This window comes from Sus scrofa, chromosome 2 (assembly GCF_000003025.6).
Source record: "Sus scrofa isolate TJ Tabasco breed Duroc chromosome 2, Sscrofa11.1, whole genome shotgun sequence".
Taxonomy (NCBI): domain Eukaryota; kingdom Metazoa; phylum Chordata; class Mammalia; order Artiodactyla; family Suidae; genus Sus; species Sus scrofa.
This window is the reverse complement of record NC_010444.4, coordinates 1818190-1844589: the sequence shown is the minus strand read 5'-3', so window position 1 is coordinate 1844589 and position 26400 is coordinate 1818190. Positions and strand designations below refer to the sequence as shown.

Here is a 26400-nt window from a genome sequence, read left to right as displayed (position 1 = left end):
GGGTGGGGGCGGGTGAGCCCCAGCCCAGCCTTACGGCCCGAGGGCTGCTGCGGCGCGGGCCCTCGCAAGGGGGACGTGCCCCCGCGGGTCCCGCACCTGCCCGGCCTGGGTGCAGCTCCCCCGCCTCGAGTCATTCATCAGACCTTCCCAGCGTGGCCGTGATTGGCTCTGCGCGGATGAAGCCCTGAAGATAAAGCTTCGGCTTCACCGGCCCTGGGGCTGGAGGAGGCGTGCTCCCCGCACGCAGCCCACCCCCGTCGGCCAGTTGGACGTGAAGAGCAGGGCATTGGGCCCTTGGCCCTCGGGCCCAGCCCGGGAAGGGGAGAGGGTCAGGAGAGCCCGGGGCTTGTTTAACATGCGAACAGAAGAGCCATCAGGGAGCCGTGTTGACTTCGTCACCGCTAGCTGTGTGACCCTGGGCCCGACTGAACCTCTCGAGCCTCAGGTTGATTACACATAAAGCAGGAGCGGCGATGTTTTCCTGTGCAAAGGACCTGTGACGCGGGGCTCAGTGAAGTGGTGTTTACAAGGCCCCAGCACGGTGCCTGGCCAAGGGGAAGCAGCACTGCCATTTAAGAAGAGTCCTTAGCCCAGAGGTACATGCAGCGTTCGCACGCTTTCTGCCCTGAGAGGGTACTGCCAGGCCTCCTTCGGATCACAGGGGCCCGGGGAGTGCGGACGAGACCAGAGCCTCTGAGAGCCGCTCCTCCTGGTCCCCGGGGCTGCACAGCGCCTGATCTGCCCACTGCCACCTCCTCGCGGGCGAGGGTGCAGCCTTCAGGGCATTGCCCCGCGTCTAGGCTCCATCAGCCCCTAGAGCCTGGAGCCCACACTTCAGACAGGGCTGCCCTTGGCCCCGTGTCTGTGCGTGTGGGTGGTGGGGCAGGGGGCTGGGGAGGCAGCGCTGGAAACCTCCAGAGAAGTGAAAGGCAGGTCCTTTCCAGGCCCAGCTCCGCCCTAGCCCATGGGGGGCTTCCCAAACCCCATTTCCCATCGAGCCAGCCCGGGGCCATGAAGCTCACCCACCACGTGCCCTCCCCCAGGGCTGTCGCGGGAGTCCCATTCCGCGCCTGCACCCACCCAGCCCCAGGAGCTGTCCCCTACGTGGGGGTGAGCAGGTCACTGCAGGGTGACGGAACTGGGTGGGGTGGGGCGACGGGAAGATACCGGGAGAGAGTGAGGGCCTCTCCGGGGGGACCGTTCAGGACAGGAGTGCCCTCCTCTCAAGCCCGCAGGATGGCCCGGGGCTCCCCGACCCTGCGTCCGTCCTAGGGAGCCAGCCTGCTTCCTGGTGTCCTGCTCTCCCCCCAGCCAGCCACATAAAAAGGACTGGCCCCCCCGAAGCTTGTTCGCGCCAGAAGTCGAATTGTCTACAAGGACTTTTCCACAAGGAGGACATCCTGCTATTCGTGACAACATGGAGGAACGTGGAGGGGGGACAGTGACCTGAGCCAGACACAGAGGGAGAAGCCCTGCACGACCCCGCATATGGGGAGCGCCTGAAATGGTCCAGCTCCGCGGAGCAGAGGGGGGACTGGCAGGTGCTGGGGCGGGCGCGGGGCAGCCGGGCGGGACCTGTCCAAGGGCACAAGCTTCAGCCCCGCAGGACGCGTGGGGCCCCGAGAGCCGTCCGCCAGCCCGTGGCCCGTGTCCACGGGGCTGCACTCAGGCTCCGAGCGGGGCGCTTAGGTTCGGGGTCCTTCCAGAGTGGTAACAGCCACGATAAAGGGGTGTGCGGGGACTTTGGGAGGTGAGGCCTCTGTCGATGGTCTTTGGGGGGGGGGGGCTCATCTCCGGAGTCATCGCACGAGACGTCCATCCTGGACAGATTTCGCACCTCAGTTGTCCCTCCCTGAAGCGCTTAAGGAAAACAAAATGCAGAGCAAACCGAAGGAAGGGTCTTCACGGGCGCTTTTTCTGGAGCGTCTTCAAAATACTCGCCTCCCTGATGCAATCGGTGGCCCAGCTTCCCCCCCCCGCAGACCTGGCAAGGCTGGCCTCACAAGAGGACACGCAGCGCTTGCATCTCCGAGAGGCAGTGCCGAGGTGGGATGTCTGTAACTGGAGTGCAGGGTCCACGCAGCGACCCCGTGCCTCTCCGGGGACCTGTGTTGAATGAGAACAGCCAGTGTCACAGGCCCCGGGCTCGGCGGTTCCAGTCAGAGAGCGTTCTTGTGATGACAAAAAGCAAGCCGTGCAGAGCTGACCAGGGTTGCCGGGGGCTAAGGACAAAGCGGCAGGGAGTGGGGTTGTGCCGAGGCCCACCGGGGACCCCGGGGTGACAGAGGCTCCCCTGTATCAGTGTCTGTCCTGGCACTGAGTTCCCTCTAGTGCTGCCCACAGCGGTGCACAATGGAAAGGCTGGTTGAAAAAAGCCATCTCCAGATTTAAAAAACTCAGGCTTCCTAAAAACGCTCCTTCGTGAAGTTAAAAATGTAGAAAATGCATCCGAACAAAGGGCTGAAAAAGGCCGAGGGACAGTACAGCTGGTTGAACATCTGGGTCAAGCTCTCTGATCTTTGCAAAGTCAAACAGATTTGTAAAAAAGGTAATTCTCAATTAATCTAAATTGATTGCGGTTTCGATAGGAAATGCTGGCAGAATATGGGTGGTCACACGCGTGAGTTTTATTTGTTAAATCAGGCACGCGGATTCTGTAGGTAACATGGGGGGGGGGGTCATGATGCCTGCCCCGTAACGTTCTGGAAAAGCAGCGTCTGGAGCTCTGTGCTGCAGCCCGGCCGCCCGTGCTGAGTGGCAGCGGGCTTCGGAGAGGCCCCGCCGTCCTGCCCCCCGAAGGAGACGCTGCTCCTTCAGCCCCCTCCCCATTGACCTCGTGGGGCCCTCACCGCGGTAGAGACAGCCGAGCGAGGCATCGCGGGGCAGGGACGCCCGTGTAAGCAGCTCTGCGTGTACCCTGCCCGTGGTCAGCGCCACGCCGCGCGCCTCACGCTCCGGGTTCGTTTAATCCGCCCCGTGACCCCCGTGGACGGCTCGCCTCCTTAGCGCCCCCATTTTACAGATGGGGACACGGAGACTGAGGTTAAGAGACTCCTTCAAGGTCCAGCAGGCGGGGCGTGGTGCAGTCAGGCTTTGCACGTGGGCCATGGCTCCAGAATCTGCTTTGAGCACCGCTTTCTCTTTCTAAGTCAGTAGAAGAGAGGCCCCAAACAGGAAGGCCGGGGACGGGGCAGGCTCCTCTGGGCCGGATCCACATGGATGAGGCTGGAAAAGCCGTGGTGGCTTAGATAGGACCCTGAGTCCCTGCTGCTACCCAGTCACGCTGTGAAACCGCTTTGACCTGCACTGGCTATAACACCACTCCAGTGATGACACTTTCTCATGGCAGTTTGTCCCTTTGGGTGGCTGGCCTGGGAGGGGGCTGGCTACATGGCACAGATTTTCGTATTGCCATTTTTTTTTTTTTCCTTTTCGAATTAGGCTTATTTAGTCTCTTGAGTTACTGAATTCAGTTTTCATAAGATGCCACGAAACCATGATCATACGTCTGTGGGCTCAGACCCGCGAAGCCTGTGCCCCCGGCCGGGATTCTGCCATGTGAGCCTGGGAGGAACGAGCACTCCTGCTCCTTGATGTCATTATCTGCCAGGACGAGGACTTGATCCCAAGCCCGCCAGCGTCCCCGTCCAACTCAAAAGCTCATCCTGCAACCTGCAGTGTTTTGGTCTGAGGCCATGCCCATGGACCCCCCTGGTTGCCAATTCCCTGGTTGTACTATGTGAAATGCAGCTTTCTCTTTTGAATAATAGAGGTGGGGGAAGCCCTCCACACTCGTAAGTCCATCGTAAGTTCAAAAGTCAACCGGGTCTGGCCCGTCACCATCCAGAAGACCGTCTAGGAATGGACACAGATGAAATGAGAGTTTGAAATATGATAAAGGCAACAGCTTGAGTCGGTGGAGAGAGGATGATGTGTTCAGATGAATAGTGTTGGGATAATGCATTTAATTCAATCACCCTTTATGCCAAAATCTGGACAAAGCACTAAATACTCGACTGTAGAAAACGAAGGATGCCCGCTCTCGCCACTTTTCCTCAACACCGTTTTGGAAGTCCTAGCCACAGCAATCAGAGAAGAAAGAAAAATCCAGATGGGAAAAGAACGGAAGTGGCCACTGTTTGCAGTTGTCATGATGCTGTGCATAGACAACCCTCAAGGCGCTGCCGGGAACCTGTTAGAGCTCGTCAGTGAACTTGGTGGGGTGGCTGGATACAGAGCTAATTTACAGAAATCTAGCGCATTTCCCAACACTGACAACGAAACATCAGAAAGAGAAATTAAGGGAACAGTCCCATTTACCATTGCCTCAAAAGGACAGAATAAACCCGAGGAGGCGAAAGACTTGTACTCTGAAAGCTACAAGATACTCACGAAAGAAATTGAAGACAACCCAGATGGAGAGCTGTTCTGTGTTCTTGGAGCGGAAGACTCGATATTGTCAAAATGACCGTACCACCCAAGGCAATCTACGGATTCAGGGCAACCCCTGTCAAGTTACCAATGGCATTCTTCACAGAAAGTTTGTTACGCAAGAAATTTTTAAATGTGCCGGGAAACGCAAAAGACCCCAACTAGCCAAAAAACCGTGAGAAAGAAAAATGGAGCTGGAGGAATCAGTTCCCTGGCCTCCAACTGCACTACAGAGCTACAGTCATCCAAGCAGTGTGGCACCGGCACAAAAACAGACCAAGACATCAGTGGAACAGGACAGAAAGCCCAGAGGTCAACCCACACACCATGGTCAGTCGATGACGGGTGGCAGAGGCAGCAAGAAAACACAATGGAGAAAAGAAAGTCTCTTGAGTAAGCGGTGCTGGGAGGCTGGACGGCTCCGTGTAAGAGAGCGAGGTTAGAGTAGTCTCTGACACCACACACACACAGACCAGAATGGACTGGAGACCTAAATATAAGGCTGGATGCTACAAGACTCCTAAAGGAAAAACACAGGGCCCTCTGACATAAATCACAGCAGTATTTTTTTTGGATCCGTCTCCTGGAGTAATGGAAATAAAAACAAAAATAAGCAAATGCTGTAAACTTGAAAGCTTTCGCACAGCAAAGGAAACCGTAAACAAAATGAAAAGACAACCTACAGGACGGGAGAATATACTCGCAAATGATGCTACTGACAAGGGGTTAATTTCCAAAGTATACAAAGAGCTCATACAGCTTCATATCAAAAACAAACCACCCAGTCACAAAATGGGCAGAAGACCCAAATAGACTTTGCCCCAAAGAAGACATACAGATGGCCAACAGGCACAGGAGAGATGCTCAGTATCACTAAATTATTACAGAAATGCAAAGTAAAACAACAGTGGGGCATCGCCTCGCACCGGTCAGAATGGCTATCTTTAAAAATATCTGCAAATAAGAAATGCTGGAGAGGGTGTGGGGAAAAGGGAACCCTCCAAGCTGCTGATGGAAATGGGAACTGGTGTGGCCGCTAGTATGAAGGTTTCCTTAAAACTAGAAATTGAGGAGTTCCCTCGTGGCACAGCGGGAATGAATCCAACTAGTAACCATGAGGTTGCAGGTTCGATCCCTGGTCTCACTCAGGGGATGAAGGATCCCGCCTTGCTGTGAGCTGAGGTGTAGGCCGGCAGCTGTAGCTCCGATTCGACTCCTAGCCTGGGAACCTCCATATGCCATGGGTGTGGCCCTAAAAAGCAAAAAAATCAAAGACTTAAAATTGAGTTACCATATGATCCTGCAATCCCACTCCTGGGCATATATTTGGAGAACATAATTCGAAAAGACACATGTACCCCAGTGTTCATGGCAGCACTATTTACAATAGCCAAGACACGGGAGCCACCAAGATGCCCACCCACAGACGAAGGGATAAAGAAGATGTGGTGTGTGTATACAATGGAGTATTAGCCAGCCGTCAAAAAGAGTGAAATAGGGCTTTTGCAGCAACACGGCTGGACCTAGAGATTGGCACCTTACATGAAGTCAGGGAAAGCAGATACCATCACTGACATGTGGCACCTAACGAAGCATTACAAGTGAACTTCTTTACACAACAGAATAGACTCACAGGCACAGAAAACACACCTATGGTTACCGAAGGGGTTGGGGGTGGGGGGAGATAAATGAGCGTTTGGGGTTAACATATACTCTCTCCTGTGTGTAACAGGTAAACAGAAGGACCTACCGTAGAGCACGGCAGCTCTGCGCCATGTCTTGTGATGGCCTCTAACGGAAAAGACTCCGAAAATGAATATATGTATGAATATGTGCCATGCGTAATGCAGTTTCTGTATTATCTGTATGAATATATATTCTATAGAATCTACATTTGTATATATTACATATATGAGTATATATATGCAACCAAATCACTTTGCTGTTCCCTTGAAACTTCTACAACAGTGTAAATTACCTATGCTTCAATTTGGAAAAAAATATGTTAAAAGTAAAAAATGAAATATATACGACAGATGAAGACATGGGAGAATTTATGAAAACATCTCAGAATAAGTCGCTTTCAAAATTGAAGACGAGGGCTTCGAATGACTAAACACTGCAGAGTTGACTATGAGAAATTAAAAAAAAAATCCTGCCAGCAGGAAAATAGAGACGCTGAAAGACCAAAAAACCGTCGGGCTGAACTATTTTTAACACAGAAGATTGTTGCTGCAAGTCAGCACGGAGAGGCATGCACGAAAATAAGGGTGTGGAGAAGGCGGTTCACAAAAAGGGAGAAAAGAGAAACGTTTTTTTCCTCGAAGCGATAAAAGCCTCATTTCCACTAAAAGAAAGTGAATTAAGACTCCCGGGTAACTGTGTCCTTCACGGAAAGAAATGAAGACGGAAGCTGCGCCCTCGCCTGCGGGTGAGGGTGTGGGGACACGGGCACCGCGCGAAACCCTCCGAGCAGCGCTGGGGGGGGGGGGCCCAGGCCTTTGCTCCGCAGGACCCAGCCGAACGCCACCAGTGTGTCGCCTCGCCGGGCGGGGGGTGGGGGGGGGGCGAGGGGCCTCCTGACGTGACTGCACTGAGACGGGGGAGCAGCAGCACCCCGTGCAAGACAGATTCGCTGGGGAAGGTGCCCTGAGAAGTGGCAGTAACGGTTTTGAAAGTGACAGCATCCTGTAGACCAGCTGCTGTCATTCCAGACGCCTGCTCGTTCCGGGGGGCGGGGGGTCCCCGGGGCGCCGTCTGGAGCTTCGTGACCGCGCAGTTCAGGCGCCGGCCCCCTTCCGCGTGGCCTCCGGCAGCCCCTTCACGCAGAGGCTCAGGCTCCGTGGCCTCCCTGGGCGACACTCGGATCGGGTGTGCTTGCACGCGCTCGCCTTGGACCCGCGCAGCCCCGGTGTGCTTGCCGGTGGGTGGCCTCACCTCCGTTCCGGCCTTGGGTTTCGCCTCCCTTAACCTGGTGAAATCGCCTGTCTTGACAAGACTGAACGGTTCTTCTTCATGAAGGGCTGACTCTCTAGGGTCCTTGTGTGACAAGAGACCGCCTCGAGGGGGCCTCCGTCGGCAGAGCGCGAGCTGCGCCGGGGGCAGGACGGGTCGGGGGACGGTCGTGTCCGCGGGGAGGGACGTTGCCGACGGCCTGATTTCGCAATCGGGCAGCCCGGCGGGGAACCCCTGCAGGGGCGATGGCTGCCTCTGGCTGCCCCCACCCCCCCATCCGTAGGGACTGGTCTCATCCGTAGGGAACTGGTGACGGCAAAGGAGCTCTGGACGTCTCAAGACAGCTCTGGCCGGAGCGCACAGACAGACGTGTTCCCTTTGAGGCGTGCACACCGGGCCGCCTGCTCACTGAGCAACAAGAGGGCTCGCCTAGCGGAAGCTGCACGGTGCCCCTACAGCACAGTGCCTGCAGGTCCGGCCCTGTGCCCTGGCCGGGTTGCTTCCTGCCCAGCCCACCAAGCTCGTGATTGTTGGCCGCCTCCAGCCAGCTGCAGTCAAGTCAGCAGGGCCCTTGCCGATGCCCAGGGCCTGCCTCGGGCCTTCACAGCAGCCACCTCCGCGTCCTCTGGCGGGACGCGCTCTGGAGAGCGCACCGCGCGGCACCCGTGAGCCTCCTTCCAGCTGCTGCCCGCCCAGCGCCTTGGGCCCTTCTCAGACGCCTGGATCCCTGTGTTCACCCGCGATGGGACCAGAGCCAGAAAGACCAGACCTCCCACGAGCACAGTCCCGTTTGGGAAGGCCCAGCACGGTGGCCTGAGAGCAGAGTTCCCCTAAGGATTCTGGAGCCTCGACCACGAGAAAGAGGCACTTCAGTTGCATGCGCAGAGCTGTCACCTGTTGACACATGTGTGCATAGATGATACCATGAAATAAAGACGCTTCCTCTTCACTGTGCTGCCCTGTGACTGGTAGGCCGGCCGTGTCAGAGGGGTGGCATACCTGGCACCAGGTCGAAAAGGCCAACTGCAGGTCCATCTCGGCTACCCCCACATGCAAAGGAGCTGTCAGTGTAGACGCGTCTGCCCAGTAGGAAAGAGCGGGGCGCCTGAGGGAGGGAAACTGGAGGCGGGGCGGCTGGAGTGGGACAGCCAGCTCTCCCGCCGCCTGCCTCTGCGGACTGCACTTGTTTTCCCACGTGGGTCGCGTTGCGTTGCTGTTGTGATTCCTGAGCAGCATGTCACTGTGTGGGGCTGTGTGCTGCGGCTCCTGCACGCGTGCTGCCAGGCCGCACAGGATCAGGCCTCCGTGGCGGGGCCGGCGGGGCGGGTTCTGGTTCACACCACGCCGAGGAGCCGGGGCTGCTCCGGCCCAGGCCCCGGGCAGGCTCCCAGGGAGCCCACCCCTCACGGGAAGGGCACCCTCCGCCCGCGCAGGTGCCCCGGGCTCCCCGAGGGAATGACGCCTTACCTGTGTCCTGTCGTTACAGAATCGGGAGAGGAGTGCTTATTAAAGGAACGAGCAGCATGTGGCGGGTTCTGACTACTGTGTCTCATCAGCTAACTTTTGTCCATTTTCAGGTAATCTTTGATTGCGGTTAATGCCATAGTGGCCACACGTAACACGCTTTTCGGCTGATTTGCCCGATGTCTCTGTTAATTTCAGCTTGTCTCAAGGCACATTCACACTGTAAACTCTCTTAAAACTCCGGAGCCCAGGTCACTTTCATGCTTCGTGTTGCTAGCAGTCTGCTTTGGGGAGAGCGGCGCGGTTTGGGAACCGTGGCGAAGCGACGCGGTGCTGACCCGGGAGGGGTCCTGACCTCTTCCCGTGGGGGCAAGGAACCGAGGGGGGACCTTGAGGCTGGTGACCTGCCGGGGACGTGCCCACGCCCACCCCCTCCAAGGGCCCTGCCCTGGACCTCCCGGCCCCCACCTGGGCATGGGGGGGCCTGGCTACACCGCTGGCAGCGGAGCGGGCAGGAAGAAGCCGGCCCAGCGCCTGCCACTGTAAGAGGAAACGAAGAGAGACAGCTCCAGTCAGGCCCAGGGCACTCTGCAGCTGGGGCCGACACAAAGCCCTTTTCAGACCCTGCAGCCAAGGTGCCCGGCGAGCTCTTTTTTTTTTTTTTTTTTTTTTAGCAGCTATTAGGGTGACAAGCCCTTCCAAAGGCCAGCAGTTGGCGAGGGTTTCCAGGAAACTGGTCTGGCACCAGGCTGGGATTGGAGCAACTTTAGTGAGTTAACTTCAGAAGGAAGGCATCTTCAGGAAAGGTTTAAGGTTCAGCAAACTTTTTGAATTATTTTGCAAAAAGTTCTGGCTTTCACAATCGGAGGCATGTTTTGCTGTGGCTGTTTTAAGCCAGAGTCTGTTTCAGAGGCAACGCCGCCTGCACGATTTGGAGTCATTCATTCCAGGTATTCGCCGGAAACTCCTCCGAACGAGCCCTGCAAGTGCCGTCCCCTCTGCCGGGAAACGCTGGGCTCACCTTACACGTCTCTTCAAACGCCACTCCGCCCACGTGCCTCTGCCCCGCCAGCCCCTGCGGCCGTGTGTGCACACGCGAGTGCACACGCGCACACCTTCCCCAAGCAGGAAGCTGCTCTCTGCCAAGAGCGAATGGAATTCAGATTTCCAGAGGGTGTCCTTGGCCTCCAGCTGCACAGCCGTGCGCTGAAGAAAGGCCCTAGTGTGTGTGGCGGGGGCTGAGTGAGAGGGGCCTCCGTCCCTGCTCATGTCTATCTGGGCCCCAAGAAAAACCCACAACTGGCTGTGCTCTCCCGGCCACACCCGGCCTCGGTCACACTCCTGCCCTTCCTGAGCCCACACTGGGTGGCCCCCGCACACCAGCTTCCGCGCCTCCTTCCCCACAGCGGGAGACCTAGGCCAGGCCCTCGGGGGGCACACCAGCACCTTCAAACGAGGTGCCGGCCCCCGGGGCTGGGCATGCCGCCCTGGGCCGGCCTGCTGCCCCTGCCACGCCTGGCCAGCCTTTGCTCTTCCTGCTGCGGAGCCGGTGGGCCTGCTGCAGAGGCCGACCCTCGGCCCCCGGGGGTCCCCACGTACCCGCAGGAAGGACCCCCCGCCCCCTGATCCAGTCTGGGCCTTCAGAGCCCCGAGGTCAGCGCCTTCGGGAGTTAAACATTTACAGGCGGGGACCAGCACCAAGGCAGGAAATGAGACAAGGCCGTGATCAGCCTCGCGTGGCGGGCAGGCTGGTCATGCTTAGCTTCTCTCGGGCCGAAGTCACTGGGGCCTTGCACCTGTGTGGCCAGGCGGCAGCAGGTGGAGAGAGTGCAGTTTCTGCAGGTCATCAGGGGCCATGAGAGCGCTGGGCACCCCCCCCCCCCAAGGGGCTCTGGGCCAAGTGACACAGGAGGACTTTGTGTGAACACCTGCTCTTCTCAGGGTTCCCCAGCGCTGTCTCCAAGGCGAGCCTCTGGGGCCACTGACCAGGCGAAGAGGTTGCTGGGAAGATCGAAGCAGCAGTGGGGGGCACGACTGCGGGGCGGGGCTGCTGGGGAGGTCGGGGGCGCAGACTCGGAGGCTGGACCCGACTCTCTCCCTCCACCAGGCCTCCGAGAGGGCGCCCGGCGCTCCCGAGGGCCAGCCCGACCTCTGAGCAGTAGCCGGTCACTGCTAAGGATGCGCCCAGGCTGCCCGCATTGTCCCGAGAGGGCTTGTGAACCTTGAAGGAGCCCCCACGCCGGGTTGGGCCCTGCACCCCGGGAGGTCAGTCGGTGCTGCCCACGTGGTCCAAGAGCCCCCAGTGCTCTGCAGGTCTGGGGCGCCCAGCGGTGCCAGGTCAGGAAGCGACTGAAGGCGCAGGGCTCTCGTTGGAGAGGGCGCCAAGTCGCCAGCCAGTGCGCGGACTGCCTCTCCATGGCCTGTGCCCGCCTGCCCGCTGGGCCACAGAAGCGCCCTAGGGGGCAGAGACCCGAGCCAGCAGCCAGGCTCTTCCCCACCGCTGGCTTGTTACCTCCCTGCCCTGCTCAGCAGCCCTGGGGGAGCCGGCCTCCCCTTCACAGACTGGGGCCCCTAAAGGTGGTATGTCGGGGAATAAGCCTGGGCTCTGCCACTGCCTCATGGGTGATGCTGGCAAGTCCCCGTCCTGTGACTTGTGGGAGTGACTCACAGGTGCCCTCTGAGGGCCCTACCACAGATTCGAGCTGTGTGCCTGCCAGCAGCAGCCCCCTGCCCCCAAGACATGTGCACTAGAGTGTCGGCCTCTCCTGAGCACCTGGGGGCCGCCAGGTTGGCAAACCCTGCTGCCACCTTTGGGCTGTGTGTCCTGCCAGTCGCTCAGAGACTGGGAACGCCTCGGTGCCCCCCTCCCCTGCCACACGCAGCAGCGGCAGAAGCCTGGTGCCATCCTTGGCAGGACTGCCTGGCTGACGGGAATAAATGGTGGGGTGTGTCCGTTGGGCCCAGAGCAGCTCATGAGCCCCTTTCCCGGGGACGGGAGGCCGTGGGTCGTGGGCCTACAGCTTCTTCCCTGCCTCAGCCCGGCCTGGCTTTGGGGTCTCTAGGTACGTCTTGCTACATAAGGACAACACCGGGGCCTCGTCTGTGCCCCGTGAAAACTTGTGACCTGGTGGATTTAGAAGCTTTCTGGCCAAGGAAGGGCTGTCCCGTCCCCCTGGGGGCTCATCACCAGGTGATGTTTCAGGTTGACGTGCTTCGGGCACTTTCCCAAATCAGGTGCCTGCTCCTGGTCCCCAGGGCCTCACACCGGCACCTGGGGCCACAGCCCCCGTGTCTGCAGGAGCACACGGACACCCAGACAGGTGAGGGGGCTGCCCCCGCCAGCTGACCCAGGGCACAATGGCCCCCGATGGCCAGGGTTTCCTGGCGCACTGTCCCCAGGCCTGAGGAAGCATGATAAAGTCAGCTCACGAGGAACAAATCTCAGCACACGGCCAACTTCAAGACGTGGAGCGATGAAAGGAGGCCCAGACGGACGCGGGACACGCCGAGACCTGGTCCAGAGACTCAGTGCTGTTCAGACACTCCCTCCCCCCAGACCTGTCCGGAGAGCTGCGGTACCCACTGGGGTCTTCTCTGGAAACTGGCCCATGGATGGAGAGATGGGGCCACACCAGGACAGCCAAGCAAGGCACGAGAAGGGAGCCTGCACGGCCAGCTGTCAAGAGCTGGTCTCCAACTACTGGGAACACACAGCACGGTCCCGGCAGAAAAGAAAACCCAAGAGCTGACCAGTGGCAGCAAATGAGGTCCCCAGACAGAGCCACACGTGGACGTGACGTTGCTGACCTGGCCGGGCGGGGGCGGGAGGATGGCCTGTGCCATAAAGGTGCCGAGTCAGATAGGATTTCCACACTGGGGGGTGGGGGGGAGGGGGACCTCGACCTCAGCCTCACGTGGGATGGGATGCAGAGATTGGTTCCAGGCAGACTGCAGATGCGCATGGGAGAGGCGAACTCGCAGAGCTTTCGAAACACCCCCTATCCTGATGACCTTGGAGTCGTCAACGCATCTCAGCTGGGACACAGAGGGTGCTCTCCAGAAAGGCAGTGTTCCACGAACTGGGTCACGCTAACGTGAAGACCTCCCGCGCATCAGAAGACACCCTCGAGAGAGGCACAGGGCGGCTGCGGAAGGGGGGTGCCGCTTGCCCGGAGTGAACTTCTATCTGTCAGACCAGCGGCTCGCGTCCAGCACGCGTCAAGGCAGGACCACGACTCCACGAGCCGAGATAACCCAAGAGGAAACGGGCACCCGAAGCGGGCGCCTTACGCAGCACAGCAGCGTGGAAAGACGCGCGGCGGCACCAGCCGTGGGCTCTCCCGCGGATCACCATCGACGCTGGACGGGCCGCTGGACGCCCACCCGCTCGGCCGGCGGGGAGGGGGTGGACGGCGCGAAGCGGGGTGCGTGGAGCTGCCGGAGTGCCGCGCCGCCCCAGTGGCAGAGGCAGGGGTGTGCCCGCCCGCGCCGCGAACCTGGGAACCAGCATCCACTGTAAGTCAGCATGCTCATCCAGCAAGCCGGCCACCCCACACCTAGACAGCGCCTCGCTGAACCGCAGCCTGGAAGGGTCCCGGAGAGCTGCTTACACGGAGCTGTCAGGCGTCGACCGCGGCAGCCCACGCGGGGCCCTGCTCTCCACGTGGCCGTGGGAGTAGAATGGCTCACCTGAGGCCGAGGGCCAGCCGGCAAGGAGAGAGGGAACTCTCTGCAGCCGGACGGCTGGGCTCACAGGAAGTCAGGCGTATGGGGCAGGGCGGGTGGGGGGGGCATGTCCATCTTTAGAAAGTTCAGGAATGCACGCCATTGAGTCGCGCTGCTAGAAGCCAGGACGCTGGTTCCCCTTGGGCATCAGCGACAGGAAGTGGGAGCACAGGGTCTCCCTGGGAGGCTCTGCTGCCTCACCTGGGGGCTGGAGCTCTGGGTGCTCACGTGGGTACGTCACCCTTCAACAGACCCTGCATACAGGGTCGATCCTTGCCAAGCCTGACCTGACAGGTGGCCAGCTCGGGCCCCAGCCCCGTGCCGGCCCTGCTCAGAGGCCTCGGGACTCGCCTCCTGACCAGGCCGCCCCGGGACTTGGTCTCCCCTCCCAGGTTTAGGCAGAGCTCCGGGGGAGCCGGGTGGGACTCCCCGAGGGCCAGAAACATCCAGACAGCGACACCGGCACAACCTAAAGCCACCTCCGGGGCCCAGCCCTTCTTTCCTGACACCCTTCGGCGCTGCCCGCTGGGTCAACAAGCTGCCTTGCTGGGCACCCGCCCGGCAGAGAAGGCTGAGCTGGGCCCAGGGCACTGGCTGCGGTTAGTGCAGCGGCTTCGGAGGAAGGGAGAAGCTTCCCTGCTTTCCTCTGGGCCTTCCACCTAGACGGCGGGTCCCCGGGGGACCGGCCACAGCCTCCGCACAGGCTCAGATGGAGGCAGCGGGGCTCCAGGGGCTCGGGCCCCCGGGGCTGCCCGCAGCTGGGCCGGCACGGGCCGCGAGCCAGGGCGAGGGCATCCGATTCCCAGTTCCGTCTCTTTCCCACTGAGCCACTCTGCCTCGCTTTTAATTTAATTAGGAGAACATTTAATCCCCCAGTGCATTTCAGAGACGGGTTTGCGCCTGGCCGGGGCTGTGGGGCTCCGACGGGGAGCCTGTGACTCATGCAGCCTGCACAACCCTCCCGGGCGGGCTCCCGCGGGGCTTCCTTGGCATGTCGAGCAGACAGAGGTGGTCTGGAGCCCTGAAGAAGACAGGACACTGGGCTGGAGAGACGCACTAGCCTCATCTGTTCCTGGCAAGCCCTCTCCTCATCCCCCTGGACACGGGCCCCAGAAAGGCCTCTCCGCCTTTTCCCATCAAGGTCTGCAGGGTGAGAAACCGAGCCAGGGGCTCGGGGTTCGCAGAGATGCGGTCCTAGCGCCTCCAGGGCTCCTGGGGTGGCCCTGGGTGTCGCCCAGGGGTCCCGGATGAAGCTGGTCCTGCCGCTCGTGAGAGTACCCCTGGTCCGCGGAGCTGTTCACCGGGCCGTGCCTTGTGACATTGGCCCCCGTTTCCAGAAGGCACGGCGCTGGCCCCGGCCTCCCTGACAAACGCGGATTTCAGGAGACGTTAGCAGTGATGTGGCTGGAAGCCAGGCCGCAGCGGCCTCACTGGAAAAGAGAAACTTGAACGTTTTGGCGTGAGATTCTGCAGGGTCCAGGAGAAAGTTGGAGACATGGAAATTCTAATTAACGCACACGGGGCTGCTTTTGCTCAAGGATCTCCAGGCTGTCATGTCGCAGGCGGCCTGCGAGTACACGCTCGCCGTGTATATGTGTGTGTGTGTGTGTGTGCGTGCGCGTGTGTGCGCGCTCTCAGGCACATGTGTACAGGCGCGATCCTGGCCCCCTGGTGCGTGCCCCGTAGAGCCTCAGGCTCGGCCCCGCCTCTGCTCCGCCTGCCCCCACTAGAAGGCCCCTGACCTTCCCTGTCCCTACCTCGACGTACGAAGTGCTGCCCAAACTCTTCCTGGGCAGGCCGGGCAGAGGGGCAGCTCGTTAGAAGGAGCCGAGTCTCGCCCGTGTGAGATGCTGCAACAGAAGAGGTGGAGACGGAACCGTATTTCTCTGGGGGACCCTTCAGGGGAACCACGGGCTCTGCCCTCACAGAGGGGCCGGCCTCTTGAGCCACCTGTAACCACGGGGACGGGTGGGGATACCAAGCCCATCCTGGCTGACGTGGCAGAGGAGGCAGGCCCCAGACCAGTCTCGCAGCCCTGCTGCTCGAAGTTACCCGGGCCATGCCACGCTCAGAACCACAGGTCCTCCTGCCGAGGCCACTTCTGACCCTGCCGCCCCGGCCCTGGTCAGCACCCAGGCTGAGGCACCCACAGCCCCTGCTTCCTGTTCTTCTTGGGCCTTGCCTGGGGGATCCTGTCTGCCTCGAAGCAGAGCCAGAGTCCTCGAGCTCTTTCTAGCCTGGGGCTTGAGCGGTGCCAGAGACGGCGGGGCCCAGGAGACCCGAGGGTCCCAGGAGACAGGTGCCCACAAAGAGCCCCAGGCCCCATAGTAAGGGCTCAGGGAGCTGGTATAGGGGCCCCAGGAGCTGGGGGAGGATGTGGCTGCCTGGCCCGTGGGCGTCCTGGGGCTCCACGAGGGGAGGATGCACGAGAGGGGTCTGCCAGCTGGAGAGGGACAAGGGTGTTCCCGATGAGACGTCGTGTGCACAGCTCAGGGACGCCCAGGGGCAGCCCTCCCTCGGGGGGCAGGGGCCTCAGACTCCTCCTAATGCCAGCTCCTGTCGGGGAGCAGGGCTCCGCTGTCCCGCCCCACAGTGCCCTGGCCGCCTTGTCTCCTGCGGCAAGGCCCTGGGTGGGGTCACAGCTCAGGGAGCTTCCTGGCAGCCTGCGTCTGAAAGGTGTGCGCTGAGACTGCAGCAGGCCACCCAGAGCTGGTTTATGGGGCTGGGAAGGCAGAGCCACCCTGGGGCCCCCGCTCCCTCCTCGCCAGCAGCTCCCCAGGCCACGCCAGGCGTGTGCACTGACCCCCAGTTCCCTGACCCCTGGCTCCCACGATGGCCCACAGGCCCCGGAAAGAGGAGCTTGGCCCAGCCCTAGGGACCTTCCTGTAATCAAGGCTGCAGTGACCTCACCTCCCTGGGGCCCTGCGGGCGGGGAGAGCTTGAGAGGGAAACAAAATGTGTCTTTATTTATGCTTTTAATTTGAATTCTGGAACCGGCCCAACATGGTAATACATTTAGCATCAGGAAAGTGCTGAAGAAAAATGGTCTGTTTTTCAGCACCCGCCTCCCACCCACCCCACCCCGGCACACACACCAGGGCGTGCGCCCCCTTCCTCACACGGTCCACGGCGCTGAGCTGCCCGCAGGACGAGACGCATCCCTGAGCCGCTGGAGCCGAGTTCAATCGGGGGCACCCGTCACCCATGCGGGTGTGCGGGAGGCAGAGGCCTGTGACCTGAGCGAGCACAGGCACCAAGACCTGGCCATCTTCCCATGCCGGCCCCGCGCAGGGGCCCTGAGCCAACGAGGTGCCCCGCACCACCGTGGGGAGGGGCCTCTGCCCAGCCCGGGGGGGTGCCCAGGAGCCGGGGCCACATCCCTCCCTCGCTGCGCCCGCGTCCTGCCCTCCGCGTCCAGGCTCCCTCGAGGCGTGTCCTGACCACTGAGGACACAGGCGTGCAGGTCCCCGCCATCTCGGCCTTGACTGGGCCACGGTGCCTTGAGGTGGTCTTCCTAGGACAGCCCTGGCCTTGTCGCCGCCAGTCAGCACCGCACACCCTTCCTCCCGCCTGCCCAGCCGGCTCCCCGCCAGGTCTGCACTGGGAAAGGCCCGCACGGGCTCTCATGTGAGCACTGCCCAGGCCCAGCCGGCCCGGAGGGGACCCCTCCTCCCACAGCCAGGGGGCCACACCACTGAGAGGGCCCGCAGCAGGCTCTCCGGAGGGTGAGGCGCCAGGCCCGGGGTGGGCACAGAGCTGGGGCTGTTTACGTTCAGGGCCTCAGTGTCAGAGGAAGGAGGAAGAGATCTCTGAGCTCCCCTGATGACACAGCTACACTGGCTTAAGGTGCCCCCTGGGCTCCCTGGGCAGCCCCGGGCCCCAGGAAGCTTGGGCATGCTGGTGCCAGCGCAGGCGGGCCTCACTTCTGAAGGGGTGGCTGTGGGCTTAGCTTGGGCCACCTTGGTCCCTAGTCTGACCAACCACACCTCGGGGCTCCCTGAAGAGCCCATGGAGCTGGCGAAGCCTGCCTGCCCACTGGACGGGTGATGGGTGCCAGCCCTGTCCATGGAGAGGACGACTCCTTGTCTGCATTCTGGGGGCCTGCCCACAGCCGACAGGAATTCCTGAGAGCTGCCAGGAGGATGAGAAGGGGCAGGCTGAGTGGTGCGGCAAGGTGACTCTGAGCAGGCACTGCCACCTGTCCTGCACATACCAGCAGCTGTAAAACTGCAGCTTCTGCCAAGGTGGTAAGCTGGCCCTTTGCACCTGCCTGCCACCCCCCACTGGCGCTCACACCTCTGCCCTGGCCCATTTATCAAGGGAGCCCCTCGCGTCATATGCAGGATGAGCCCAGAGGTCCAAGCCCCCATCCCAGGGGTTCGCCGGCGCCACGTGGACAAGGATGAGTAACCCCTGCCTCCCAGGGACGGAGAGGAAGCTTGCTGTCCACACCCTGCCAGTCCTGCTGCTATCAACCCCCCCCCCCGCCATCAGCTGGGGGTCTGTCTGATCATGGGACCACCTGGAGACAGACCTGTCCCCTCGTTCTGGCTCCCCGCCTCCACCAGGCCTGTGGCCAGAGACCCTGCCTTTTGAGTCCCCACTTCCTGAGTCGTGGGCACAGCGGAGGCCACTCTGCACGAGACGCCCAGGGTCCAGGACCACGCGGAGACCCCTCAAGTCTGGAGCAGCCCCCAACCTGAGCAAGTCCGTGGAGAGGAGGGAGGCCCGCACGCCACGTGGGACTCAGGGCAAGGGCACCGCTCATGTGACGCGACACAGACCTTCCCCGGGGGCCTCCCCAGCGGGGCAGTGGCCAGAATGGGTCCGGGCGTCCCGCTGACCCCAGCACAGGCTGTCGCCACTGGGTGCCTGGCCGGGAGCACGGCGTCACAGCACGGCGGGGCCCCAGGGATTGGCCTGGCGATACCGAGACGGCGGGGGAGGCCGGGCTGCGTCCCAGGCCAGCTGTGCCTCGGGGACAGGCCAACTGGAAGGCGTGGAAAATCAGCCATTTCCTCCACCTGAAGGAGCCCCTGAGGACAGCGGCGGCAACTGGCAGACGCATCTGCCCCGTGGCTTTGGCCAGGCTTCCATGGGGGATGGAGAGCACAGCCGTCTCTTTTTGGGGGGGCAGCAGAGGGGGCTCAGGGAGAGAAAAACAACCGCCCCGGACGCTCAAAGCAGGAAAACAAGTGCAAAATGCGAAAGTTCTAGCTTTGCTGAAGTCAGAACAAGAGGCTCACGTGTCCAGACGCTCCCCGCCGGGTGCCCGGGCCCCCAGTTTCTGAGGGCATCGCGAGGGGTGGGCCCTGGCGAACAGACCGAGCCCCGGGCCGGCACGGCCGTGGCCCCTCCGAGCCCCACGCCCCCGGCTCGCCGTCCCTGCGCAGGTGGCACTCACTGTGACACGTGGGTGATGGGCGTCAGCAGCGTCTCCCCTTCCAGGTCCAGGTCCTCGGCAAAGCTGTTGGTTCTCGTGAACTGGGCTGTGCTCACCTCCAGCAGCGTGGGGCTCTTTTTCACTGCAGGGAAAGACGTGGGACAGCACGTGAGGCCTCAGAGGAGGGCCTGCCGGCAGAGGGGGCCCAGGGTTGGCCAGAGCCGAGCTTGGATGCTCACCCCAACCTGCCACCGTGGCTGTGGGGCAGACCTGCGCCCCGCGAGCCTTCCCGCAGAGGGTATCTACGCGCGGGGCCGGGAGAGGAGGGGAGACGGTGCGGGAAGCCCAGCGCGGGGGCTTCAGGGCAGTGGTCAACGTGGCCCTGGAGGTCCAAGGGGCAGCTCGGCGCCTGTGACATCCCCTCGGGGTGAGGACCACGCAGGGCTGAGCTCAGGTGTCCCGGCCTTTCCCCGGGTTCACACCGGGCTTTCAGGTAGAGGAGAAAACCGCGGACGAGCACGGGACTGGGAGGACGCTGGTTGCCAGCACGGCGCTGTCACTGTCACGGGGACAGAGGGCTGTGAAGGCAGCAGTGGAGACCCAGGGTGCTAGGAGTCCCGGCCAAAGAGCCCGAGGCCCCTTGCACCCACCCCCGTGCCCCGGGGGAGGCACAGGAACCACCCCAGTGGCTGGCGGGGGGGCACAGAATCCAGGCCCACCCTCCGTGACCTGCTGCTGGCGCTCGGGGCTGACCGAGAATGCTTACCAGTCCCTGGTTTTCAGTGGGGACTGGTGTCTTTTTTTTTTTTATTTCAAATAATAACTAATAACTCCAAGATTCACGAAAGCCTTCCCTCCTGGGGTCATTGGTGTTAAGGACCAGCCAGACTCCTAGCTCCTCCCTCTCTGCTCGTCAGAACAGCTGACACCTGGCGGATCTTGCATTTACACCCACGTGACAGCTCTGTTCCTGTCACTTGTTCCTGTCACTGCAGCGTGCCCATCTCACTTTCCTCCAGGTGTGGACACGTGGGTCTAGGCCGTACCTTAGCGGCTGCATGACAGTCGTGGTTGAGGTCTGCCATGGGCAACCCAATGCCCTGCTTGGTGGGCATTGGGTTCCATTAGCTTTATGCCACTGCTCTAAGGCAATGATGCACCATCCATCTTTATGAAAACTTGGCGTATTGAGGCAGGTGAGAGGGTGCTTCCATGGTAATGTTACGAGATGCTGCTGGATTGTCGTCCCAAGAAGTTGCATCAGTGGAGTGGAACATGTGGGCCTCCCCACCGCTGTGTCTGCCCTGGCCTTTGGCAGCCTTTGCAGGGACGGCCAAACGTGACTGATGGCTGCCGTGCTCTTTTTCCTTCTACCCTGAACGCCTTTTGGGGCTCAGAGGCTGTTTATCTGTTCCTATCCTTTGCTCATTTTTGCTTGTCGACTTGTAGGAATTTGTCGTGTATGTTACGAGCTACTTAACCCTTGGTCGTGTCAGGCGCAAGCATTTTCTCCCGTCGTCTGTGGCGTTTTCACTGTAGTTATGGTTGCTTTATCATTGAAAATATTTTATGCTTTTGAAGCGATACCCATCTCTTGCTCTTTGAAGAAGAAAGGTTTCCCGACCCCACATCAGTACAACGATCGCCTAGATTTATTTGTAATATAAATGTATGAGTATGCGTGTACATTTTAATCCATTTAGCACATATGCCTCACATTACAGGTCACAACCATCAGAAAACGAGAATGTAAAAGATACCGTGTGCAGTCTTACGAGGAAAAAAAACGCGAGGAAACCACAACCTCACCCAAGTACGATCCCAAAAGCTCAGTTTGTTAAGAGGGAAAAATGAAAAACTGGACGTCCTCAAAATCAAAAGCATTTGCTCTGCAAAAAGACACTGCGAAACAGAGCGAGAAGACAAATGGTAAGACGTGGAGAAAGTGCATACGTGTCAGTTCTCTGGTCCAGGACTTTATATCCAGAGTCTATAAAGAACTCACAACCGGACAAGAAAGCTAACGATCCGTCGCTAAGGATGAATGATGAAGACCAGAAAGAGATGCTGAACTCAGAGTTCCCTACATGGCGCAGCAGAAACGAATCCGACTAGGACCATCGGGCTGCGGGTTCGATCCCTGGTCTTGCTCAGGGGTTTAGGATCTGGTGTTGCCGTGAGCTGTGGCATAGGTCACAGATGTGGCTCAGATCTGGTGTGGCTGTGGCTGTGGTGTGGGCCGGCCGCTATAGCTCCGATTAGACCCCTAGCCTGGTGACCTCTGTATGCCTCAGGTGCGGCCCTCAAAAGAAAAAAGAAAAGAAAAGATGCTGTATTCCGTCAATGGTCATTAGGAAAATGCAAATCAGACCCACCATAAGCTGTCATTATGGCCTCATCAGAGTGCTAACACTTTCAGTAGGGTCAACCTTAGGTATGCGGGAAAGAATAAAGTTATTAGAGCCTTACTTCCCACCCTACGTTGAGAAAAGAAAAAAGAAAACTCAAAGCCCGACGACACCATGTGCTCACAGAAGATGCAGCGCAACCGGAACTCCTGCCCTTTGCTGAGGGGCGTGCACGGTGGCACGGCCGTATTAGACAGGGCCTGGCTGCTTCTTAGGACGTTAAACAGACACTTATCATGAGGCGCATGGGTCCCTGCCCCAGTTATTTACCCAAGTGAACTGAAACTCTACATTTGCAAAAACCCATACGTCAATTGTATGCCAAAACCTGGAAACAGCCAAGATGCACTTCAGCAGGTGAACAGATAAACCGTGGAATACCATCCAGCAATCAAAGAAGTGAACTAATGATTCAGGCAACAGCGTAGGTGCGTTGCAAATGCCTTTTGCCAAGCCGTGGATGAAGCCACGTGTAAAAGGCTACATATTATGTAATTTCATTTATATGACATTGCGGAAAAGGCAAAACTAGAGGGACAGAAGACAGACCAACGGTTGCCAGTGTTTAGGGGAAGAGGAGTGCTTCACTTTGAAAGAGTCACACCAGAGTTTTTAGGGCTGTGGAACTTCTCTGTGTGACGTGGCGGTGAATGCACAGGTCCAGGCGTTTGTCAGAACCCACAGAACTGTACATTTCCAAGAATAAATTTTACTCGGTGAACCCCCTCTTCACATAAGCCTGTTGGTGGACCCAGGATGGAGAGCAGAATGTGGTACCTGTGTAATGTAATGCATCGGAAAGGGGAGGGGAAGAAGGAGCTGGCCTATGAAGCTTTGGGAAGCAATCTTTTTTTTTTTTTTTTTGTCTTTTTAGGGCTGCACTCATGGCACATGGAGGTTCCCAGGCTTGGGGTCGAATTGGAGCTGCAGCTGCCAGCCACAGCCACAGCCACAGCCATGCCAGAACCAAGCCATGTCTGCAGCCTACACCACAGCTCACGGCAACGCTGGAGCCTCACCCCACTGAGCAGGCCGGGGAATGAACCTGAGTCCTCACGGTTGCTAGTTGGGTTTGTTAACCGTTGCGCCTCCGTGGGCACTCCTGGGAAACACTTCTGATTGGACGTGGTTAGAAGAAGGAGACCATCATAAACGCAGTAATCTAGTTGGTAACTTCCGTCTCACGGAGCTCTGCAAGTACATCGAGGTAAGTAAGTTATGGATCAAGGGAGCCAGGTTTCTCCATGTGGAGAAGAAAAACGAGTTGGGGGGTTGTGAACATTCCCTGTGGCAGAAATGTCAGCATGTGCTCATATTGAGCTCAAGGTAGACAGAGAGAGAGGTGGGACACCTGGGCTGTTGACCTCCACTTCCCTGCTCTGTCCACTGAGAGGCCCTAGAAGCAGTGACAACTCCAGAGCAGTGAGCACACCTAGTGCCCAGATTCTGGTTTCTAAATACCATTCATTCTGCAGTGAAAGGAACCAAGGCTCTCGGGTGAATAGTGATGTGGGGGCTAGGGCAGGGAAAACGCGAGGTGAGACTGAGGTATTGTGCCAGAAAGCAAGGGCAGGCTCAAAAACAGACAAATGCAAAGGAGGAGGGTGTGTCGGATGCACACGGGACCGCTGCACAAAGTGCTCTCAAATCCAGCAGGCAAAGCTAGGACAACCTGAGGAGCAAGGGAAACACTGCTGCGATGTAAAACAATAGAGCTGCACTACAGCTCAAAACCAAACACTCCCAAGGCCGAGCTGGCACAGATGAACGGGTCATCGGAGGAGGGGCAGATCTTCCTTGCAGAGGACTCCCCACTGGTCAGTGCAGAGAGACTGTGGAAGAAGTCACCATGAGACCACCACAGTGATACCTGCCACGGGCAAGACCGGCAGATGAGTGCTAAAATTAGCACGTGAGACTTGAAGGAGAAGCCTCGGAGGACCTCCCCTCAAAGGTTCATTCGGTGCTGTGGCCTTCTATCCCGTGCTCGCCAGTGCTTTGCCGTTCCCACACGCAGGGGGCAGGGTGCATCTGCCCTGCCCTGCCCTCATGTGTGGACCGTGGAAAGGGGAAAACACCAACTTGACAGAACCTGGCTGACATCACCTTAACCAAGTGGGTCAAGGTTAACAGTACCAGCGACAGCATATGCTGATGTCATGAGCCGGACACGGTGCATCGAGAAGAGCACCTCGCTTCTGCGGCGTTCTTCCCACCAAACCATCACCCCGGTCTCATCCTGAGGAAGTGCCGACAAACCCCAACCAAGGGACGTGACACCTGACTAGCTTTCCTCCAAAGGGTCATGGTCACGGAAACAAGGAGGGACTGAGACGCTGCCAGGGCTCAGAGGAGACCAAAGTGACCTGCTGAAGAAATGTCATGACGTTTCCTGGCACAGAAAAGGACACCTGGAGTTTAAGTGGGAGAACCTGGATGAATTAACTAAACTGTATCTTGGCTGCACTGTTAATTTCTTAGTTTTGATAACCATACCATGGTTATATGAGATGCTCACAGGAGGGGAAGCTGGTGAGAGGTCTGCGGGGACTCTCTGCACTAGTTTTGCCTCTCTGTAAATCAAAAGGTGATTTTATGAGTTCCCGTCATGGCACAGTGGAAATGAATCCACCTAGGAACCATGAGGTTGCAGGTTCAATCCCTGGCCTCACTCAGTGGGTTAAGGATCTGGCGTTGCTGTGAGCTATGGTGTAGGTCGCAGACGTGGCTTGGATCTCGAGTTGCTGTGACTCTGGTGTAGGCTGGCGGCTACAGCTCCGATTGGACGCCTAGCTTGGGAACCTCCATGTGCTGCAGGTGCGGCCCTAAAAAAGCAAAAAAAAAAAAAAAAAAAAAAAAAGAAAAAAAATTATTTTAGGAGTTCCCGCTGTGGCACACTGGATTAACGATCTGGCTTGTCTCTATCTATAGGGGTGCCGGTTTGATCCCTGGCCTGGTGCAGTGGGTCAAGGATCTGTCATTGTCACTGCTGTGGTGTAGGTTGCAGATGCAGCTCGGATTTGATCCTTGGCCCGGGAACGTCCATATGCCATGGGTGCAGCCAAAAATGAACACACAAAAAAGTCTCTGTCTATAAAGCACAAAAAACTTTAGAATCTCATTAAGGATACATAAGACCTCTAAGGAGAAATTATAAAACCTTAATCAAAGACATTCAGGAAGACATAAATAAAGGGGGAAATACGCTTTTGTTCGTTGACTCGAAGCCTCAACAGTGAGAAGATTGTCCACAAATCTTAATAAAACCCACACAGGTTCTGTGCTGGAACCTCGGCACGCTGATTCTGAACCTGATCTGGAAGTTTGAAAAGCCAAGAATCCACAAAATTCTTGATCCCCAGCAGAGTGGGAGAACTTGCTCTGCCAGACCTCGGTCCTTTTACAGAGCCGACATCACGACGGCGGTGCTGACGCTGATGCGGAGATGGGGTGACCTAAGGCAAGGTGACAGGTGGGTGACCAGGAACTGCCCCCACGCATGCTCGCTGAGCGTCAGGTGGCCTGTGCACGGCGGGGAGAGAGGGCGCTCGGTGATAGCTGGGGTCCACGCGCAGAAAACGCTGCCCCGGACCCCTCCCTCACACCATACATCACAAATTCATTCTCGGCAGTCCAGGCGACGGACGACTCATGAAGAAAGGCCAAACTATGAAGACTTTATCGCTGAATCTAGAAGGCTATGTCCGTGACCTCAGGGTTTCAGAGGATTTTCTAAAACGTAAGAAGCCATCACCGCAAAGGAAAAGACTGATTAGTTCGACTACATTAAAATCTAGAGCTAAGCATTAAACAAGCTATGTAAGAGCAAAAACAGCCCCGGAAGAAGAACGCCCCCCCAAATATAAAGAAGCCACACAAATCAACCAGAAAAATGAGCGACTTAATGAAAAATTGGCAGCAGACGAGCAGGCTCATCACAAGAGGGGGATGCAGTGGCCCGTGAGCATGTGGAAAGGTGTCGGGCTGACTCGCGCTCCAACGGGATGTGTAAAAACCTCAGGGCGCCCTCGGCCCCTGGGGGGAGGGCAGGCTGCCAGCAGGAAGCCGCACAGACATGACTTAGTCACACCCTGGAGAAGGGCTCCGAGGGAAGGGCTCTCTGCCCGTGACATTCCGTGAGAGCCCAGGGACATGACGGGCAGGCCTTGAAGAGCACACGCACTTGGGCCTGGGACCTGGCCGGAACCCTTGCAACCCCCGTCGTAGAGACTCGGGGCTGCGATTCAAGTGCCCTGGGTTATGTTGTACAGTTGTCAAGGGACGGGGCTAAGACTTCATCCAGGATTCAGACGTTCTTTCAAAAAAAGGGAAAGGAAAAAAGGGCAAACAGACCCTTTGACGTCTGCACCACTGTGCACAGCAGGAAGGGCTGGTGGAGTGGTGGCTGGAGAGCGAGGCCACTCTCCCAGCAGCCGAGATGACAAGTGCCATCCATCTCTGAAGGCCAAGGGTGAGCCACCCGACCCGGAGAATGGCCCAGCCCTGGAGATTGAGGAAATTAAAATGTGTGCACATCAGTTGGCTGCTTGGGGCAGGTGGGCCTGCACCTGCCAGAGAAGAATGGGGTTGAATCCTGAGAACGGCACACGGGCCCCGCAGCCGAGGGCATGGAGAGGGCTCCACAGCTTGGTTGTTCCAAATTGGCAGGGAAGGAAGGCCCAGCTTCGTCGTCAGAGACCGGGGTCCCCCTACCCGCCACAGGCAGGCAGTGATCAGGCCACAAACCCTCCCGGCTGCCCACCTGCAATCACAGCCTGGTCCCAGGCTCCTGCAAGAAGGTACAGGGAGTCAGGGGGCTGGATGCTGGGCACGTTGCTGGCACGTTGCCCCTTCAGACAGAGGTCTGTGGACAAGTGACCTGGCTTGTCCTCCCCACCTTCAGGGAGTCTGAGGCTGGTGTGTGACAAGATGTGGGTGCAGCGCAGGCCGGGCCCATGTGGACTTGCGGCAGCTCCTCTGGACGCTCCGGCCCGAGGCGGGCCCGGGGCTCCGCCAGGTGAGGCATCGGGGCGC

The 26400-nt window shown here is 58.9% G+C and overlaps 1 protein-coding gene and 1 long non-coding RNA gene across 4 annotated transcripts in view; one reads left to right on the top strand and one right to left on the bottom strand.

Moving 5' to 3' along the window:
* The window catches only part of KCNQ1 (potassium voltage-gated channel subfamily Q member 1), a 313788-nt gene that overhangs the window by 144521 nt on the left and 142867 nt on the right, over positions 1-26400 (bottom strand). The window contains exons 11-12 of one of the 2 annotated variants that reach the window (XM_021082620.1): positions 18980-19100; positions 14423-17706 (exon numbers count right to left, since the gene is read on the bottom strand). In XM_021082620.1, the coding sequence (XP_020938279.1) occupies positions 17199-17706; positions 18980-19100 (629 nt within the window). In that variant the 3' untranslated portion in view covers positions 14423-17198. Of the gene's footprint in view, positions 1-14422; positions 17707-18979; positions 19101-26400 lie in introns of those variants that run through there. The other variant, XM_021082619.1, reaches the window with a different exon arrangement.
* LOC110259223 overlaps positions 21209-26400 on the top strand; it is a 28839-nt gene continuing 23647 nt past the window's right edge. Inside the window, exon 1 of one of the 2 annotated variants that reach the window (XR_002341394.1) lies at positions 21209-22573. This is a non-coding gene — a long non-coding RNA (uncharacterized LOC110259223). Of the gene's footprint in view, positions 22574-24321; positions 26384-26400 lie in introns of those variants that run through there. The other variant, XR_002341393.1, reaches the window with a different exon arrangement.